Below are 17459 nucleotides of genomic sequence, written 5' to 3'. Positions count from 1 at the left end.
TGGTTGACCACCATCACCAAAGGCAGAGACACCTGGGACCACCCCACAGATTTCCCAATGCTTAGTAACCTCAGAATTCAGAAGACGTTTCCTCAGGATCCCAGATGATGTGACATTTGGAGAAAAATCACAGTGTGTTGGAGATGAGTTTTTTTCATCCCAGCTTTGCTTCTAGTTTGGTTGTGTGACCTTGGACAAGTCACTTTGCTTCTCCGGGCCACAGAATCCTCTAAAGAATGGAGTCGAAAGAGCTCTATGGCTCTTGAGTCCTCAGACACCATAATCTGACCGACTAACTGCTGAGCTCCTGCCTGGTAGGGGCTTCCCAGGTGACTCAGTGGTAAAGAATCCACTTGCCAATGCAGGAGACTCAGGTTCAATCCCTGGGTTGGGAAGATCCCCCATAGAAGACATGGCAACCACTCCAGTATTCTTGCCTTGGAAATCCCATGGACAGAGGAGCCTGGTGGGCTACAGTTCATGCGGTCACAGTGGAGTTGGACATGACAGTGACTAAACAACGAGAACCCAGCAGGTAGATGCTAGGGAGGCAGCTGAGTGCCCAGCTTCTGCCCACACTCCACGAGTTATGACCTCAATGGAGAGAAGATATCAAACTGATAATCACAGAAATAGTAATTCACAATTATTAATTAGAAGAGTACAGATGCTGTGAGGGTGTTTAAGAAGAGGGTGGTGGAATTTACATAGGAAACAGGTATTTCCATTAAAAAACAAAAACAAAAACACAGGGAACAAGCCTGTTGCCCACTCATCCACTGACCACAAAATTACTGAAGGTGCTCCAGAGCCCATGGTGAGTAAAGTGATGGTCCCTTCCACCTGGAGACTGGTATCAAGTAGGGGAGAGAGACAATGACATAATAAACAGATGAAGGTAAAAGCATACACATGGTCCGTATACTGAAAAATATGACATGGGGATATGAGTGAGAATAAGAAAAGGAATTTACTTAGGAGAGGGGGTCAAGGGAACCTCTCCGAGAAAGCGAAGTTCAGTCTATCATTTAAAATCAAAAGTCCTAAAAAAAATAAAAAAAATAAAATCAAAAGTCCTTCAGTCAAACCCGTGGGGGGAAGGGAGAGGGCTCACCTTCCTCCCCTACTGGCCTAGCCTCAGACCTCTGCCCAGGTCGGAGACGGAGAAGGAAATAGAATTGCGGTCTCTGGCACTCCTGACCCTTTTATGGGGCTCACCTGATGGAAAGGAGGTGGAGAGAGGGATGGCGGCGGGTGGTGCGGCCGGCACCAGGTTGGCCAGCGCCGAGCGAGCGGCGCTGCAGCGATATCTGGGCTCATCTCCCTGCCCCGGAGTCCGGGAACTATTAATCTTGGTTGACGGTTTCTAATGTCCTAATTGGGAGGTGGGGAGAGCGGCCCAGTCCGCCCTAAAGGTAGAAGCAGCTAATGGGCCTCTTCATCACCGCCAGGAGCGAGTCCCTGGCGGAGAGCTAGGGGCGCTTCAGCAGGTGAGACGCGGAGCTGGCAGCGACCCTTAATGAAGCTGCCCGAGCGGCGGCGGACCGTGAGGGAGCTGGAGAGGGAGGCTGTTCCGGAGGTGAGTGGAGAGGTCGCACATTCCCGCCCGGCAGCCCAGCTCCGGAGCTCACCTGGGCACACTTTATCTGAGGAGACTTCCTGGGGGCTCAGTGCTGGGGGTGAAGGTGCTGAGTTAGCCTTGCCCAGATAGGAATATTATCAGAGGTGACAGGAGCTGGGTAGGCTACACAGGGAGGAGGAGTGTCTGAAAGCCCAAGCTCCCCTACCGTAAGCAAGGGCTGGGCACGAAGTGGGCACTCTGATATGTGTTGACCTACGAGGCCTAGGCCCTACGTGTGCAGGTAAGTAGATGTTAGGAACAAGTGTGAATTCGCAGGCCTCTGGGACCCCATGACTCCAGAGCGCCCGGTCTTTTCATAGTTGTGCCCCTCACCCCTTGGTGACTCACTTTCCCTTCTGGGGAGGGTTGGTAAGCTCCCAGTCCTCCAGCTCTCAAGCCCCTCTCTTCCACCAGCACCTGCGAGCGGGATCTGGATTTAACCCAATCCTTCCAACGCAGCCCTCCTCACGCCCGCCCCATCCTAGTCCAAACTGCCCGTGGAAGAGAAGCGGGGCGGGGGTGTGGGGGGGAGGTGCCCCCTTGCCTCCGGGTCGGCGCCTCTCCTCCGCCCTCCCCAGGGGCCCGCCGTGCTTCTCTTCGGGATTCACTGTCTCTCACTCGCTGTCAGCCTCTTTCCCGCCCCCTCCCTCTTCCAGCCGCATCAGAAATATATTGTATTCTCGCCTAATCCCGTTCAATTACAGCATAATAAAACACATAATAAAAACCTAATTCATTTTTCTCCTGCGCCCCCCATCTCCCTGCATCTTCTTGCTCGGGATTAAAAATTTGTCTTCATGTTTGTGGCACCGCAGTCCCGGCGCCTCCGCATCTTTAATGTATGAACCGGGAGTTAGGGACCAGCGGGTTCTGCAGTCTTCGCGCCGGGAAGGCGCCCACCAGTCACCTAAGGATGCGGACTGGGAAGGAGAAAGAAGAGTAGACCAGCACTGGGCCTCACCAGCACCCACCCGCTCCGTCCCCAGGGATAGAGGCGGATCAAAGGCCAGCAGATTTGAGTGGCCTCTAGATAGCGCGTCCATTCTTCCAACGGATCCTGCGTGGCCTCCAGGGGGCTTAGTGTGGGGCAGGTCTCTGGGGATTTTACCAAGGAGGCTGGGCTACCTGATGCAGCTTAGCTGAAGGTACAGAGCAGCGCTGTCTTCAGCCTCCATTCTCTCCTTTGCTTCTGATCTGAGCTGACTTCATCAATGCAGCTCTGGCTTCCAATTTAGCAGCACCATCCCCAGTCCCTAGGGACACTCTACCACCTTCTGATCAGTGTGAACAACTGGATCACTGAAACAAGATTAGAACTCCCCAGAAGGAATTATTAAGAATTCAGTAGGAGGACTTCCCTATCGGTCCAGTGGTGGGAACTTGCTAATTCAGGGGGCATGGGTTCGATCCCTGGTCTGGGAAGATTCTACATGTCTTGTTCAGCTAAGCTCCACACCGGCTACTAAAGCCTGCAGGCCTAGAATCTGTGCTGTGCAACAAGAGAAGCCTCTGCAATGAGATGCCCGTGCACTGCAACTAGAGTGTAGCCACCACTCACCATGACCAGAGAAAGTCTACACAAGAAAATTTTTTTTAAAAAAAGAGTTTTACTATTAAAAAACAAATTAATTTTTAAAAATTAAATTTAATTTAATTTTCAAAAAGGAATTCAGTAAGAGAAAATTTTCCCACAAAGGCGCAAGTACTTGGGGAGCTTAGAGAGGGCAAGTCTGAGACCCAAGTGCAACCCAGTGATATTCCTTCACTTCTTCCTTCATTCATCTAGGGCAGGAGTTACCAAATTTTCTACATTAATGGAGCCCTTAGTTTTTCAGGAATTTTTTCACAGTACTCTAGGCCAAAAAAAAAATCTAACAATTCCCTTTAAATACTTAGTTCCAAAACAACTTAATATTTACATCCTAACTTCTTTATGCAGCTGTTTGAAAACCTAACACACATAAATTGGAAGAAAAATAGAATGGTTTTACATTATTCTTACCAATAGATGGAACGTGTGTGCCTGTTGGGCTCTGCATAACTTCTCAAACCTTGGAATCAGCTTGGATACTGCCATCATCTCCTATTCCACAGTGACTTTTGTATAGTTCTTGCTTTTTGTGATAGCAACCATCAAAAACCCAGTTTTGCAAAGACATCTTTAAAAGTAAGGTAGCACAATCTAATTTTGGAACTGTGAACTACCTCGAGCTAGTAGTTTTTGCAGTGTCCCAGAAATGTTGATTATTCTGGGGTTTCCCTGGAAGTCCTGAGTCTACTATGGCACTCTGAGGAGCCTCAGTATACTGTGTGGAAACCACAGACTTAGAGAGTCTACCTGTTTTCCTTAAGCAACAAGCCTTCTCAGTGGTCTTAGAAAAGTGCAGTTCAGTTCAGTTCAGTCACTCAGTCATGTCCAACTCTTTGAGACGCCATGGACTGCAGCACACCAGGCCTCCTTGTGCATCACCAGCTCCCAGAGTTTACTCATGCCCATTGAGTCAGTGATGCCATCCAACCATCTCATCCTCTGTCATCCCCTTCTCCTGCCTTCAATCTTTCCCAGCATCAGGATCTTTACAAATGAGTCAGTTCATCGCATCAGGTGGCCAAAGTATTGGAGCTTCAGCTTCAACATCAGTCCTTCCAATGAATATTCAGGACTGATTTCCTTTAGGATGGACTGGTAAGAAGTCATCTGATTTAGCCAAAGGAAAAGAACTAAAATCTTATCCACAGCTTATGGGTCAGATATAAACAGGGGAGTCTGATAGCCTGGGGGTTCAGGTGTTAGAAGCCAGCATGCAGAATGTGGCTCTGAAAGAAAATCACTAGCAGTGATGATCAAGTCTAGCAGGATGAACCAGACACAGAAGCCTTGATTATCATAAAAAGCAGTTCCTTAATCTTATATCACCACTACCCACCACCACCCCTGATCCTACTGTGCCATGATACCCTGGAAAGGAGGTCATGACAATGAAAGTATATCACCAGAGACCAGTAACTCTGCTATGGGAAACCGAACAAGAATGAGGTGATGTCTCTTTCCCAGCATACCTTAAAAGATGGCAGCTCAAAAAAAAAAAAAAAAGATGGCAGCTCAGAGCCAGCCCCAAGAACTGGCAGGTCAGCACCACAGAAACTGCCAAGAGGAAAAGGCATTGACGTGTAGAAGGAAGCAGATAGACAGCAGAGTTGGAGACAGTGGCTCTGATTACATGTTAGATATTCTGTCCCCACCTCCCTGCATTTAGGACTCCTAGAGAGACACAGAGAGGGAGGGCTGAGTTCCTTCCCTTGCTGGCTATCACATGTTGGAAGATCTCTAGGAACAAGCTTCACTTTGCCTAGGGGACTTATCAAGTCACATTACCCCCAAGATTCTGACATACCTCCCTGGGAGGGTAAGGTGAAAATCCCTGAAGCTGTGAGCCACTGTTTCTGTTGTGAATATGTTATGTCTTTTAAGTTTGTTGAGGAGTAAAATAGATTGAGAGCCACTGTGTCAGTAAACTAACCTTGGACAAATATCTGAGTGGGGTTTAGAGCACTTTTGGATTCCACATTCATTTATTCAGGAAACATGTATCGTGTACCTACCGTGGATCGGGCACTATTACAGGTGCAGTGGGCATGCACACGAAAGTGAAGATATGAGTGGTTGCTTAATGGGTATAGAGTTTCAGACGTGCAAGATGAAAAAGTTATGAAGATCTACTCCACAATGATGTGAATATACTTAATACTACTGAACTGTACACTTAAACATGGTTAAGGTGGTAAGGTTTATCTTACATGTTTTTTTAATCACAATAAAAAAAATAGTGAAGATATGATGCCTGCCCTCAGCTTTTTTATTTAAACTGGCAAGAATCCTTTGTATAGGATCAATAGGAAAACATACTGTAGCAAATACCACTCAGGTTAATTCCCAGCTCACGATAATTGCCCTTCTTTGAGAACAGCCCCAACCACAGAGAGGGACCTGAAGTAATGATGCACAATGCCCTTGCAACTTGACCCTGACCTCTGGCTACCTCCTAGGGGCAGACAACTGATCTAAGCTGCACCAATTTTTGAAACTTAAACAGAGAGACTGAAGCTGTTACCTTTATGACAGTGTCTGAGTACTGCCATCGCTGAGACCTCCGGAACTGCTCAGCTTCTTGCCCTTTCTAAGGCCTGGTTGATTAGCTCCATCTCTGGTTCTGAGAGCTATGGCAGAATCCTTTCAATTTAATGAAGCTATCCACAATCATTCTCTACTGCTCTCCACCAATAACTTCAACTATAACCCAAAGCAGTAGTGCTCCTTCTGGGAAATAAAAGTTGAGGATTTGCTGGTGACAGAGGAGGGGAGGTCTTCAGTCAGAAAATAGCATAGGTAGTTAATTTACAGATTGAAATAGCAAATTCTTGTTTCATAAGCATTTTACCTGGAAGGAGCTGCAGTGTTGCTTGTTACAGATGGAGTTATTTTCCTAGTGGATGTGAGGGGATGGTGGGGAGGACAGAGTTGTGTGAATAGCCTAAATTATTCACAGTCCCTCTCCGATTCTCCTCATCCTTGTTATTCAGTTGCAAAATGTTGCTGGGAAGACTGGAAGGAGAAAGCTTGAGGAGGCCGTGGCCTGAAGTTGTGGCTGCTATGGTCCTTCTGGCAGCCTGGGCTGGGGCTGCCAGTGAGGGAAAAACAGAAGAGTGAAGGGGGCAGCTTCAGAGGCTCTCTTTGGGAAAATGATACAACTGGTTTGAGGTTCCTCCACAAGTTCTAGCAAAAGATTGTTCGGCTTCAGGACCCGAGATCAGTGCAACACGCAGGGAGACTGACTAAGGGGACCGCCTGCCGAGCACTGGCTGTGTGCCAGCAGGTGGGATGGGACTCTTCACCCAACAGTCCATTTCTACTCAGCGCTGGGCACAGAGCCACACTTAGCAGAGTTTACTGAACTGTGGCATGCAAGGGTAGAGAGACGGAGAGACCGCGGAAGGCGCAAGATGCAGAGTCAACAGCCTCATAGGCCGCTGCGGGGGAAAAACAAACAAACAAACAAACAGGCCTTGGAACCCAGGAAGGGCCTCGCGTGATTCCTCGAAAACCTCGCGTATTTCTGGGCGGGAAGTCAAAAGGCGGACGCTGGGGCACTTGTGGGTTTCGAAAGTGGAAACTAGGGAGGGGATTTGGCGGATTTAACGGCCCAGGACCCAGATGATCAACGAAGCGGATCTGTGACCTGTGACGCAGGTTCCAGGCTCAGGTAGGCGTAGAGAACTGTATCCTCAGCCTGCGGCGCTAAAGCCGTTGCCCGGGAAATGGGGAGGAGGCGGAGCCAACCGAACTTGGACTGACCGGAGCCACAGCAGGGGCGGGACTCTGCTTCTAACTGGTTATGTTCCTCGCGAGGGGCGTGCTCGCTTGTGACCAAGCGGCCGCAGGGGCGGGTTGGCTTGAGACTGACAAGCTTGACTGGGGAGGAAATGAGACTTGGTTTTAACAAGTAGGGCACCAGCCAGGGCGGGACTAGGATAGTCTGAATGGCATAAGTCCATAGGGCAGGAGCTAAAGCTAGCACGAACCACCTGTCCTACGCAGGCATTTTAGACACAGTCAGGGGAAGGACATGGTGAGGTGATTTGGGAGAATAGCAGTGAAACATTTATATTCAGTTCAGTTCAGTTCAGTCGCTCTGTCGTGTCCGACTCTTTGAGACCCCATGGACTGCAGCAGGCCAGGCCTCCCTGTCCATCAACCAGCTCCCGGAATTTACTCAAACTCATGCCCATTGGGTCAGTGATGCCATCCAGCCATCTCATCCTCTGTCATCCCCTTCTCCACCCGCCTTGCCTTCAATCTTTCCCAGCATCAGGGTCTTTTCAAATGAGTCAGCTCTTCGCATCAGGTGGCCAAAGTATTGGAGTTTCAGCTTCAACATCAGTCCTTCCAATGAATATTCAGGACTGATTTCTTTTAGGATGGACTGGTTGGATCTCCTTGCAGTCCAAGGAACTCTCAAGAGTCTTCTCCAACACCACAGTTAATAAGCATCAATTCTTTGGCACTCAGCTTTCTTTATAGTCCAACTCTCACATCCATATATGACTACTGGAAAAACCATAGTCTTGATTAGACGGACCTATGTTGGCAAAGTAAAGTCTCTGCTTTTTAATATGCTGTCTAGGTTGTCATAAATTTTCTTCCAAGGAGTAAGCATCTTTCATGGCTGCAGTCACCATCTGCAGTGACTTTGGAGCCCCCAAAAATAAAGTCTGCCACTGTTTCCAACATATATATATATTACCATATGTAAAATAGCCAGCGGGAGTTAGATATATGAGGCAGGGAACCCAAAGCCAGGGTTTTGTGACAACCTCAAGGGGTTGGGATAGGGAGGGAGGTGGGAGGGGAGTTCAAGAGGGAAGGGACGTATGCATACCTAATGCTGATTCACATTGATGGGTAGCAAAAACCATAACAATACTGTGAAGTAATAATCCTCTAATTTAAAAAAAGAAAGAAGAAGAAAAAAAGATGTTGGCCTCCATTGGAAATATATACATTAAAAAAAAAAAAAAAAAGATGTCAAACTCATTAGCCCCAATGGCCAAGGAAAACAGCTCCTGGCTCCCTCCTTATAGCCAGGGTAAGCCAGGCCTCCAGATCCAAGCCATTTTCCCCCCTTAGAACATGGACCAGGAGAGAGGAAGAAGGCTGGGTAGGAAGGCCAAGGATGCTGATACAAGTTCCCAGAGAAGGTTCCCGGAGTCTGAGCACTGGGAGGAAGACAGGAGGCCCAAGAATGGGGCAGATTACTTTCCAGTGAGTAAAGTGCTATCTCTGCGCAAATGCTAGCTTCCAAAGAAAATTCCAAGCATGTGGAAGCAGTTTGGAAAGCATACCTCACTAGGATTTGCCCCTAAAGAACCTGTGAAGTTAACCTTAACCAAACTTTTTTTCTTTTGAGAACCTGGTGTGAAACTAGGAATTTTGGTGGCAGAAAAGCCTTCCTACTAACTGGCCCTCTGGTGCCCTGTCCAGTCTTCTCTCTAACACGGTTTAGTATTATTTGCGGAGTACAATAATTGTTACTAAATATTCTTAATGATTTTGTTTTACAAATATTCCTGCACCTCACTTCCTAAGTAGATTTCTTTTGCCTAGATTTTCCAGTAAAGTGCAAGGCCTCTTTTCAAGGGGATTGCCAATGGTCAAAGCTATAACTATAGAAAGAGGTTTCGAGATTTGACCCAGGGTGCCAGCTGGGCTTGGTGGGAGACACTGTTCCCTGGCAGGATGCAATTGAAACTGGTTATCTAACTGTCATCCCATAGTTAATCAAGAATGGGAATCTTTGCTTATACTCCTTGTTATAAAACCCTCAAGCTTGGAAACTCTTCAGTGGCTTTGGTAAAAGGTCTGTCAATTTTTTCTGTCCTATAAACAAATTGGGCCCGGGAGGAGATGCCCTGGAATGTCAAAAGGACTAGAAGAACGACCTCAAGTTTAACTGGCGGGTGAGGAAAAACCATAGCACAGGCTTCAGAGTCACTCAACTTGGCTTGAATCCTGATTCCACCACCAGATAGTTGTGTAGCTGTAAGCAATTTTCTTAATGTCTTAAATAAGTCTGTTTTCTTGCTATAGTGAAAGTGATAGCCACTTAGTCGTGTCCAATTCTTTGCGACCCATGAACTGTCACCTGCCAGCCTCCTCTCTCCATGGAATTCTCCAGGCAAGAATACTGGAGTGGGTATCCATTCCCTTCTCCAGAGGATCTTCCCAACCCAGGGATTGAACCATGGGTTTCCTGCATTTTTCTTGCTATGAATGGACATAATATGTCTGGCCTCACAAGGGTGTTTGTGGAGCTCAAAAGACACAATGGACTTAACAGCACTTAGTTTCATTAAGCCTGCCTGGCATGACTGGAAGGATTCAATTAGCAGTAGCTAGCGTCACTCCAGTGTTCTTGCCTGGAGAATCCCATGGACGGAGAAGCCTGGTAGGCTGCAGTCCATGGGGTCACACAGCGTTGGACACGACTGAAATGACTTGGCAGCAGCAGCAGGGTCACCCCTTGCTGTCCATCAAGTAAACTACTTTCCACAAGGAATGGGTGAGCTCAGGCTGGGGTAACAGGTCACTTGAGGCTGTTGTGGGACTATTCAGTCCTAAAGATTCCTAAAGATTTCTCTTGACAACCTATTGTGAGAGCTTTAGGCTGGGAAAAAAAGGAGATGAGTGCGTAGAGGTGTGTGGCACCCTAACAACTTCTCTGATGGAGCTAGGCAGTCCTTAGCCCTCTAGCCTTTCTCTCTTAGAGATCACCACACCATCCCATGCCAAATGCCTGAAAACAACCAAGAAGCCTGAGCTGATTTGTAGGTGTGTGATCAGCCCCTTGCCACCCCCGTCCCCCGCCCCAGCTCCCCTCTCCTCCGAGGGAATAGGAGGTGGAGTCATCATCTACCTGCATCCTTCCTACTTTAGTACTCTGGGTGTGGATGGAAGATTGATTTTTCTAATCTCAGAGCGCCCTCTGCTGGCATCTGAGGCTCCCTACAAATGGGGAGGGAAGAGACTAAGATTCGAATTTTGTAGGGAGAGAAGGCTCCCTACAGAAGACTGCAGAAAGGAGGCTCTTCCCTGGCACTCAGGACGTGGAATTGAGTGACAAAGAAGAAACAGACAGGTGTTCAGTTTACTGAGTAACAATGGCACCATAGCTTTTATTACTGGTGGCGGTTGGTTGCGGGAAGCAGGAAGGTGCTCTTAGAGGATCTCACTGGGGCCTTCACCCCACTTCAGCCAGATGTCACAGGAGTTGGAGGCAAGGTCCAACTCTTCACTCTGTGAATTCACCAGCACATATTCCATCCCCAAGCCCACCTCCCCTTTGGACCAGCCATTGACATCTGGGCCCTTCTGCCTCTTGGAGATGGGGGTGGGGGTGGGAGCAGAACCAGCCCTCAAGAAAGAGAAGGAACTAGGATCAGGATGCTGCGGAATGTCTAACAAGATCAGTGGAACACAAAATCCCCTGTCTTAAGATTGTACACTCAGGCTTCGTTGCCCTGAGGTGTCTTACAGCCACTCAGACACCTGTGGAGTGTAAGCACCATTCCCACAGCTGCTTCCCTCTGTCAGAGGGTGCTGTGGGGGCTCTTAAAAAGGAATGCTTTGCCATGCCTTCAAGGCTTTTTGGTTGTGGGAGGGTGCTGGGATTTTAAGTTTAGCTTGAGGTTATGATGTCAGAGTGGACCGAAACTCCTGGGATTGTGCCCTAAGATGGCCTTATTGTAGTGGGAGGCAGGGAGAATGGGAAGCTGGCAAGAGCAGTACAGGATGCTGACACTCCTTTGTTCTATAGAGGAGAGGAAATGACCCATTCCGGGATGTGGGGGATGGGACAAGCCCCCTGCCTCCCTTATCCCCCCATGTCCTCCTCCGCCAGCTCAGTTCTTGCCAGCTCAGTTCTCGAGTCAGCTTTGGGAGCCGGAAAGCAGAATTCTGAAGGATTCAGCCCAGTTTGGCCTGCTAAATGTCCTTCAATCTCTGTCGTGAGATCCTGGGGCTCCTATGTCCAGAAGGGGCAAGGTCCCATCAGAAATGACTTGGCTGGTGAAACTGTTTAGGCAAGAAAGCCCTGTACTCTGGCTGGCAGATAGCCAAGAAGGGAAGCCAGACATGAGAACATCCCAGGACAGCCGCACACACACACGTTATCACTTATGTACATACACAGATGTACTAGCGTAGGAGAAAGGGATTATGTGACCCTGCCTTTTGAAATCAGAGGAGAGAAAAAGGCTTGTGGGGGCACCTCTCAGCCTAATGGATTGCTGGTCTCAATGGCTGCTCCCCCATCAAGCCCTCTGCCCAGCACCAGGCAGATGGAAAGCAGCAAAGACGGCAAGGCTCCACTAAGCAGCAGCCCAAGGAGGCGAGGAAGGAGGCCACGGGCTGACCCTGCCTCAGAGCCCCTTGTTGTAGTAAACCACTTCGATGCTGGGGTTTTGCTCCTGAATCTGAGCTCTCAGCTCCGGCTCCAGCCTGCTCACGTGTATGGAGCTGTAACAGAAGAGCAGGCTGGCTGAGTGTCCCCTGAGCCCACCCCTCACGCTCAGGGACCACCATCCCTCATCCTCCCAGGCTGCAGAATCTTCTGCTCCGACTGCCAGAGGCCCAGATCACAGTCATTCCCTCACCCCCAGGATAAGGTGAATGTCCATCAGGCCCCTTCCTGGAACACATTGATGGGACCTAAGGTCAGCTGCTACCACAGGTGTGGAAAAGTGGAAGTGAAAGTGTTAGTCCCTCAGTTGTGTCCAACTCTTTGCGACCCTATGGACCTGTCCAAAGCCCCCAGCCAAGCCCAGAGACAGCACTTACCTTCTCTGGGGGAACAGGGCACAGCACAGGGGGGTGGCAAATACCAGGCTGAGGGAGAAGAGTGTTAGAGAGGTTTGTGAAGCGCTGATCTAAGAGTGTTCCCTCCCAGTCCCCCACCCTATCTCTGGAGACAGCCCCTACGGGTGGAAACTGATTAAAGCCAACGATGACAGATGACAGTACGTTCTGGCTGAGGAAAAAGCCTCCAGAGCAGTGATCCGGAGCGCCACAGCCAGTGACAGAACCAGGAATTAAATGTGCATCAAACTCTGAGATGGCACCAAAAGGCTTATTTCCATGGTGGATGCGGGACCCCTTTGACTAGACTCTTGACCTTCAAGAACAGACCTCACCCCTTAACACACACAGTATGCTTTACAGGTGTCCAAGGCCCCTACCAGCTGACTGTATGAATGAGTGACATATACAAACATCTTAAAAGCAATAATACCCACCCACATTCACCACAGAAAGGACACTCACACACACTCTAGCTGTCTTCCTGCATACTTACCAGAAGCCCACCAGGCCCATCTGCAGTGGGGCCCCCAGCCAGGGGCGGCGCTACGGGTAGAGAGAGAATATAACAGTGTGTGTCCCCTGCCCCCCTCACCCGTAAACCCATACCATGGCAGCGGTTCTATCCCATCAGCTCTACCTTTAAGCCTCTGAAATATGGCCCTTTTCTTTCCCCTAATCCCATAACAGCGATTGGCCGCCTTCCACTCCAGCCAGGCATGCTTGCCAACACCCTTCCTAGCATACCATCCTAACCCTTACCTCTCAGAATCACTTCCTACAGTTCCTCCAGGAGCATTTCTCCAGGAAGCCTTCTCTAACCCTCCACTCCCTCCCTCCCATCTCACTGCATCAATCTGTCCATTTCCAAACACACCTCCTGCTCTGCACACCCTTCTTGATTTGCTCCAGCCATACAGACCACCAATCTGTTGCTCCGTGTGTGTGTGTGTATGTGTGTGTGTGTGTGTGTGTGTAGCTGGCACTCAATAAATATTTGTGAATAAAGGATTCATCAAATGAGTCAGAGCTTATATTGTAAACTACAGCATGTTCTGTCCTGTTTACACATGTGTGAGCCTGTGTGTGTGTGCATGTGTCTCAATGCTTTTCACAGCTGACAGCACGAGCATGATACCAGGTGTGACTGTGATGGTCCCTCCCTATGTGTGTCTCTGGAGTGACACCAGCTTCCTTCAGGACAGAAACCCTTTCCATCCTTTCCTGCCCTTCTCCTCCTGCACCCTCAGTGCTCCTTCACTCCAGTTCAATTTAGTCTTGCTGAATGAATTAATGAAGAGGGAGGGGCAGCACAGGGGTGCAGACAGGTGGCAAGTCTTAGACTTAGGTCAGGCTGCAGAGGAGGTTGGGGACTGGTCACTTCTGCCCCCAGGCACCACTACTTCCAGGATGGGAAAGGAGAAGGTGACCTACCTTCAGGAAGTCTTTCTTCTCCAGGGTGTCCATGATCACCGGGGGAATAGCTGAGGGAAGAGCAGGGCAGGGAGGGAGGGAATGAATGGAGTGAAAGTCAGGACCCTCAGGAAGGGGTGATTCCCCCTTAGCAGCTCCTCCCACTCTCCCCAGAATCTTACAGCTCCCAGAATTCTCACACCCCCTGGATAATGGCATCCCTTCTCTTAGGGCCTCCCGTGCCCCACGGAGCCACCCCTGCCTCACCCATGGCAGGAATCGCCATGCAGATTCTTGATATCACCACCTGGAAGATTCCTTTCTTGGCTGCAGCCACGGAATGGCCAAGCCTCTGACCCTGTTCATTGGTCACTGGGATGCCCACCTGAAGCTCCCTGAGAAGGGAAAGGGGTGGGGATCAGATCACAGGCAACTGGTCCCTGGGGTCCCTCAGACAGCCTACATTCAAAGGCTGGTTCTCCCACTCCACCATCCCCCCAGCACCAGATGGAGACTAGGCCCAGCAGTTTGCATGGCCAGCTGGTATGCCTACAAGCACTCTGTGCATGCACACGCCAGAAGCAGGGGCCACTCACCGTTGCCTCATCAGGGGGATGTTGATGCAGTTGGCAGCTGCAACAGCTGCAAAGGGCACAAATCTGCCAACCAGTGGGGGAAGATGCTGGGGGAGGAAAGGTGTCACTGAGTGGCCCTAAGGGCCATGGGGTGGTGGGGAACTCTGAGGAGAGTCACCAGGAGCCTATAGGTTGGGTGGAGGAGGGGAAAGGGAAGAAGGAGGTAAGTAAAGAGCGAATGGGGGGGCATTTACCTTGGTCAGGGATTTGAGTCCCAGGGCCGTGGCCACAGCCCCAGTGGTGGCACTCACGTATGCCATTCCCAGCTGCCTGTGGGTGGAAGAGCCAGGAAATGAGGTGGAAATGAACAACCCAGCATGTGGCTCTTTGCTCCAGGGACACGCCAAATCCTCAGTAACTGAGGCGTGGGAGGCTGGCCTCACTGCAGAGAAACGTCTCCCCTGCTCCAGTGTAGACCTGTCTGGAAGCCCCAATCCCTCCACTTGAAGAGGGTCCCCCAAAGCATACACAAGAAGACCTCGCACCATCAGTCAGGCCAGGAAAGTGAGCAGGGGACTGGCTGAGAGGAGGGCATTGAGCCACGGGCTGCACAGGCCCGGGGGGACAAGGGACAGAAATGGAGGGCCGGGAGGAGAGCCCCTGGGGTGAGCTCTCACCTCACAGTGATGGGAGCATCGCCACTGCGGTTGGAGTAGTTCACGACGGCATTGAAGGACTGATTCAGCCACTGCCAGAACACCACAGTTGGGGTCTTCCTGAGGGAACAAAGGCCCTTATGTCCACAGTGTCCCACATCCTTGGACACTGACAATAAAACCCCAAAGGTTATCCCCAAACCCTCAAGAGAGGCCCTGGTGATGACCCCAGAACCTGCTCTGATGACCTGTGCATGACCCTCCTTACACAAACACACCTGAATTTTGAGAAATGGAAGCGATTCTAATACAAGCTCTCAGCCACCCACTATTTTCTGCCCAAACTGGCCCTGAGGACATGCCTAATCATCTAGCCTGAACAGAGTACCAGGGAGGAGACACACAAGATAGGACCTGCCTGTAGAAGATGAGCATGCAGCCGGTGATGGTCATGTTCATGGGCACCTGGGCCGACATGCGGCCAATCAGGACCACCTTCTCTCCTGTGTCTGGATGGAAGGCAGAGTCGTACACGTACTTGGCCCTCCACAGCTGGTCCTCGGTGAGCCCTGGCGTTACTATGCCAGCCCTGCAGAAGTTGGGAAGGAGCTGACAGGCAATTCTAGGGGGCAGATCCACCCTCCCAAGCCCTGCCCACCCAGCTTAGGGGTGATCTGGACAGAGGACCAGACACTCTGGCTCCCAATCTCAGAACAAATGAGCTTTTTGTCTCTGGGGAAGAATCAAATCTTCCAGAAAGAGTGCTCCTATTTCTATTTCCCTTCTGGCCACACAAAGAGGGGTGCCCTTCTGTTTCTGTCTAATGCTAGGTCATGGGTCATGGTGGTTTCCAATGGGTCAAAAATGGCTGGGGTGCTCTGAGGGTTTTTCCTCCTGGAAACAAGGAGGCTGCCCTCCTAATTTCTTGGGACTCAACTTTGAGCCCCTCCATCCTTGCAGAGGGTGGCCCAGCAGAGGGACAGGTCCTGTAGAGGGTTTGTGAAGCACAGAACAGCCCCCTATCCATAAATATCAACACCACCTCCTCTACCCAAATACCCTGAAATCCTTTGGGCTGAAGTTCTGTGTCTTAGTTGTCAGTGATTCCGACAGATAGAGTCAAGGAGTGAGGGGGTGGAGGAGTAGAACAGGGTCATGCTCAAGTGAGGGGAGGTAGGTACAAAAAGTACTGTATGAATAGCAGGGAATGAGCCCCTGGGTCAGATGGGGTCAGGGGTCACCTGTAGTTCTGCACGATGTTCCGGGAAGCTTCCAGCTGTGCCCCAGACAGCAGCAGATTTCGGGGGTCCGTCACGGTGAAGAAGTGCCGGGCTCTGCCTAGGAAAGTTCTTTGGTCCCAGCGAGGTTCCTGGATATTGATATCTAAGGGCAACTCACCCATTTTCTGCAGGGCAGGGACCAAAGTCAGAGGACTCCAAGAAGGGGTCCAAGGGCTCCACATGGGGGAAACTTCGGTGGTGCTGCCCTGGTCCCTGGAACTATTGCCAATCCTTCTGGAGCTCAAGGTAACTCCAGATAGGTAAGCAAGTGGGGGAGGAGCTGCTCTCTAGGCAATGTTCCAGCCCAGGGACCTACAGCCACTGGAGGAGGGGACAGGAGAGAACAGGGCCAGGAAAGCAGATGTCCTTGTGCTCTGGCCTGCTGCAGATTTTCATGAGTGAGGATTTACATGTGTGTGGTTGACGCATGAGCGGCAACTAATCCCATGCAGCTACTCTTGTGCTCTGTATGCACAAAAATGCAGATTATATGCATCACACATCCACATTCATGTCAGCTTTAGGCCCCAGTTGCTTTGAGATCTACATGCAAACACCCGAGGCTGTTTGGAAAAATGGCATAAGCTGTACCACACTCCAGGCCCTAAATGGAGGAGAGCAAGGGCTCAACAGCTCCAGGGCTTACCTATTCCGGTCTCAAACAGGGGACTGATGCCAGCCAGCCAGTGTGCTCGCAGGCATCCACAAGTTGCCTCTCCAGACCCATCTCCCTCAACCACACTGAACTGCCCAACCCACACTGAATTGCCCAAAGTTCTCCTTGTTCCCCAGGTGGGCAGGGCTGGCAGAGACACCCACTCACCTCTTCCTGAGCCACCTGCCTCTAAAGGAGCAGGATTCAGTAAGTGACCCCTTCACTCGGCATAGAGAGGAAAGCCTGAAGCAGCCATCTGGCCACGTTGGGCAAAATCCTACAAAATGACTAATCCTCTCCAACCACACTTCCTCACAGGCAGGCACACCCTCCCCTCTCGCACACTCACATTCACATACCCACACACAGAGACACCAGCATACTCGCCCTACACAGACCTGGAGACAGGGTGGACACACCCTGCACACCAAGACCGTTACTTACTTACTTACATACACACACATGCACAGCCTACATCCATCAGCTGCAGACACTTGAATGTGTGACCACACAGAGCCCCACCCTAACATTCCCTCCCTAACCAACTCCCCTGTGCCCCGTGAGCCGAAGATACTGAATCCTATAGGACAGGGGCAGCTTCCCTTTCTGACTCCCAGCCCTCAACCCTCTACTCCCCTGACCCCCAAGCCCCACCCGGCACAGCGAGCACTCACGCTTTCCTAGGCTCCTGGGCTCCGCGGTTCTGCAGCCCTCAAACTCGCCTTCCTCTCCGCGCTTCCCCCGCCTCCCCGCCCCCGCCTTCACATCCATCACGCGAAACGTCACGCGTGACGCTCACGGGCTTGCGAGGCGGGGGCTCCGCCCGACGAGGCCAGGGATTGGCAGGG

At 50.5% G+C, this 17459-nt stretch overlaps 1 protein-coding gene across 3 annotated transcripts; it reads right to left on the bottom strand.

Moving 5' to 3' along the window:
* Positions 1 to 3246: 3246 nt before the first annotated feature.
* SFXN3 (sideroflexin 3) lies at positions 3247 to 17417 on the bottom strand. 3 transcript variants are annotated; one of them, XM_061403170.1, is made up of 11 exons: positions 17286 to 17417; positions 15918 to 16421; positions 15091 to 15265; positions 14698 to 14792; positions 14275 to 14350; positions 14042 to 14127; positions 13713 to 13840; positions 13467 to 13516; positions 12529 to 12578; positions 12015 to 12062; positions 3247 to 7727 (listed from the first exon to the last, which is right to left on the bottom strand). In XM_061403170.1, the coding sequence occupies exons 2-11, from the start codon at positions 16136 to 16138 to the stop codon at positions 7709 to 7711; spliced, it is 948 nt and encodes a 315-aa protein (XP_061259154.1). In that variant the 5' UTR covers positions 16139 to 16421; positions 17286 to 17417; the 3' UTR covers positions 3247 to 7708. The 3 variants fall into 3 exon arrangements, with proteins under 3 accessions (XP_061259154.1, XP_061259152.1, XP_061259153.1); XM_061403168.1 differs by lacking the exon at positions 3247 to 7727 and adding an exon at positions 10318 to 11693; XM_061403169.1 differs by lacking the exon at positions 3247 to 7727 and adding an exon at positions 10318 to 11693 and having other exon boundaries at positions 15918 to 16081; positions 17286 to 17383.
* Positions 17418 to 17459: the final 42 nt, after the last annotated feature.

This window comes from Bos javanicus, chromosome 26 (genome assembly GCF_032452875.1).
Source record: "Bos javanicus breed banteng chromosome 26, ARS-OSU_banteng_1.0, whole genome shotgun sequence".
NCBI classification, from domain to species: Eukaryota; Metazoa; Chordata; class Mammalia; order Artiodactyla; family Bovidae; genus Bos; species Bos javanicus.
This window is presented reverse-complemented; position numbering and strand designations above follow the sequence as displayed.